The sequence below is a fragment of the Phoenix dactylifera genome, chromosome 7, assembly GCF_051530095.1.
Source record: "Phoenix dactylifera cultivar Ajwa chromosome 7, Ajwa_hap1_PhDact_Kaust_v1.1, whole genome shotgun sequence".
NCBI classification, from domain to species: Eukaryota; Viridiplantae; Streptophyta; class Magnoliopsida; order Arecales; family Arecaceae; genus Phoenix; species Phoenix dactylifera.
The window spans coordinates 15,552,734-15,555,852 of NC_143196.1; the positions used below are offsets into that span (position 1 = coordinate 15,552,734).

Consider the following 3,119-nt stretch of genomic DNA (forward strand, 5'->3'; position numbering starts at 1 on the left):
TAGTTTTATATGATATATATAATAGAACTACTATTTTAGTGAAGATGCCTAGCTTCAAGAGAATGTTAGTTAGATTTTTGTAACTAATACTAGGTGTGTCTGAACTTGTACTTTGGATAATTCTAATTATCGGTAATTAATAAAAATATTTTATCCATATTAATATTTTATCTTTGTTGGCTCACATTATCAAACCTTTTATAATTTATAGGGTTATGCCCTATTAGATATGTGGCCGTATCATATGACTAGAGGTGCAAATGGGTCGGGTCGGACCGGGCTCTGAGTGACCCTGACCCGACCCAATTTCTTGTTTGGATTCTAATTTTGAACTCAGACCGACCTGATTTTTGGTGCAAATAGGTCGGGTCGGACCGGGTTCTGAGTGACCCCGACCCAACCCAATTTTTTGTTTGGATTCTAATTTTGAACTCAGACCCAACCCAATGAAAAATCGAGTCGGATAGGGTTAGATCAACAACAAACCCAATATGTCATTTGGGTCGGGTCGGGTCCATGTAGCACTTATTTTGGACCCAACGTCTATTCTATCGCTTCTCTTTCCTGCTCCGCTCCCCCTAATCGGACGTTCAACGACACTTATTTACTTAACCGTAAAATTTTGAGTATGGACGATGGGGTTTGTGGGGTTATCAAAGCTTTGCTAGACAGCGGAGCCACCACCGTTCTTGAGGACGAGGTTGCCGATCTCACTGAGGGAAGCAGTTGTGACGCCCTTGCAGGAGGTGTTGGACTACCAGACAATGGAGACAGAGCCGTTAGTTAGGCAGAGGTCGCCATCAGAGCGGGGCTGGAGTGAGGCGATGGAGTTGACCGCGGCGGGGGCAATGTCGGTGCCGACAGCGGTCCAGATGCAGATGGCAGCGGAGAAGGTGATGGCCGCAAGGAAGAGGAGGGGTTCTTGAGGTCGGAGACGAAGCCGAGGAAGAAGGTCCGGTTCTCAGAGGTCCAGGAGGAGGAGTTGGAGGGGGTGATAGTGGAGCCCAGGGGGATGTCGGTGGTGCTGGCAAGGGGGAAGCAGTAGAGGAAGAGTAGAGAGAAGAGTTGGCGGAAGAGGCGACGCAAGCTCTATTTTTCTCTTGCTCTCGGCTTCCTTCTCGCTGGGTGGAGAGTTGGAAAAGGTTAGAAATAGAGAAGAGGGGAGAAGAATAAGCCATAATGAAAAAAATCTCCCAGCAGGATCAAACAGGATACTTTAAAAAAAAATAATAATAATAATAAATAGTAACAAATGGTTCTAATGTACCTGTACTTGCCCTACTATGTATTTATTATATTATGTATAATAAACGGTAACCACCAACTTCCTTACATCACTGGTTGGAACCAGCATTTATGATATTACAGGTTGAAACTAGCACACTCTCTAAAAAAATATTATTTATAAAAACATTTTAATATTTTTTATGTGGGTTGTTTGGGTCTGATCGGGTCTTAATTTAGTCCAGAAACTAAGCAAATGCTTTTGCACAGATAAGGTGCAACGTATTCTCCCACCATGGTTCACTCTTTACAAGTACAATAATTGCAGGGTATGACCCCCCAAGAAAGGGAAAGCGAAGCGGAGATGGAAGCACTCTTCTCCCAGTTCTCCTTCCTTGCTAACCAAGCCCTCGAGGACGAGAACTTCGATCCTGCAAGAATCGAGGAAATTCTGGATCTCTTCGAGCAAGAGGCCTATGCGTCCTGGTCATCCGTCGAGGCCGAGCACCAGAAGGAGGCCCAAGATGCGATGAATTCGTTGAAGGAAGCCGAGGACTACCTCGATTCCATTATGGAGGCCGCCATGGCCGAATTCCGGCAGTCCTACGACGCAGCCGAGAAGTCTTCGAAGGAAGAGCTCTCGAGCCTTGTCCATTCCGCGGACGCTGCACGGAAGATGGGGCAGTCCCTTGGGGCCGCAGCGGTTGGCTCCTCCGAGAAGTACTTGGACGCGGCCCTTTCCTCAGCCACGGCCACCATGAAATCGGCGTTTGCCACTTCGAAGGTCCACCCTTCTTAGATGGATGATTAATCATACCACGCAGCTACTCTTTGCCGTTGTGTTATGAGTTTGTTATCACCTTTGGTTTGAGCAGATGTCCTTTAGGTGCCAATAAAAGTTAATTAGACCTGTTAAATTGTGGTGGTGATGGTGAAGAGTCTTCCTTTCCACATGGCTTCTCAGTGTTTGCTACTTTTGCTACCTTGGGATGTTCGGATGAGTGAAAGGTTCAGGATGCCTTGTCTCAATTATTGTTTGGTGCAAAGTCATTTTCTCACCTTCAGTAGAATTAAGTGCATGTTTGGGGCTTGCACTCGTCAAAAATGATTCTGATCTTAAAGCAAAATTTTAAGTGGTTGATTATAATTCCATAGTAATTCTAAATTTTGTTGAAAATCCTTCAAAACCTGGTTTACGTAAAGCCGATCATCTCATGCTTCCTGTCGATGCAATCCCCTAAGCTGAATATTATGTTTGCGGAAAGTTATTTTTCTTTTTCAGAAATATATTGCGCTGCTCCTCGATGCCCCTCGCGCATCTTTTCTTCCGGACTCTATGCATATCTGTTTCTTTTTTATCCTTCCCACAAAAGAAAAGAAACCTCTCAGTCTCTTCCTCTCCGTGGAATCACCGTGGGATCTTCCTCCAATCTCCCTTATTTTGTTTCCTTTCCTATGTTTTCTCCCCTGCTCTCTCCATGGGATCCCCGGCCATCGAACGGCAATTGCTGCGCACGAGGAACTCACTCGCCGTGGGTCTTTGTTGCGTCTCCGTCACTGGCTCCCGCATCTACACGTCCTGCTCAAAGCCCTGTAGAAGATTGATAAGGCTCCTTTGTTTCTGTACCAGGTTCCAATGTTTATGTTTCAGAACTCTCTAGCTTCTGCAGTTTTGCAGCTCTAAGCTATCCTCAATTTTGTTTACAGAACTCTCTGTTTACAATTCTATCTGATTATTTGTTACATTGACGGCTGACATTCATCGACTATAATATTTTAGAATTCTTTTTGAAACAGAACTCTCTGTTTCGGTAATTCAGGTTTTTTGCATCTGAATTCAGATGTCATTGCGTGAGTTATAGGCCTGCAGTGTTCTCTTCGAGAAATTGTAGGTG

General features: G+C 44.8%; 1 protein-coding gene across 1 annotated transcript; it reads left to right on the plus strand.

Annotated features, from left to right (window-relative positions):
- The first annotated feature begins 1,498 nt into the window (after nt 1–1,498).
- LOC103705114 (uncharacterized) lies at nt 1,499–2,253 on the plus strand. The gene has a single exon (XM_008788728.6). The coding sequence runs from the start codon at nt 1,556–1,558 to the stop codon at nt 2,021–2,023; it is 468 nt and encodes a 155-aa protein (XP_008786950.1). The 5' UTR covers nt 1,499–1,555; the 3' UTR covers nt 2,024–2,253.
- The last annotated feature ends 866 nt before the right edge of the window (nt 2,254–3,119 follow it).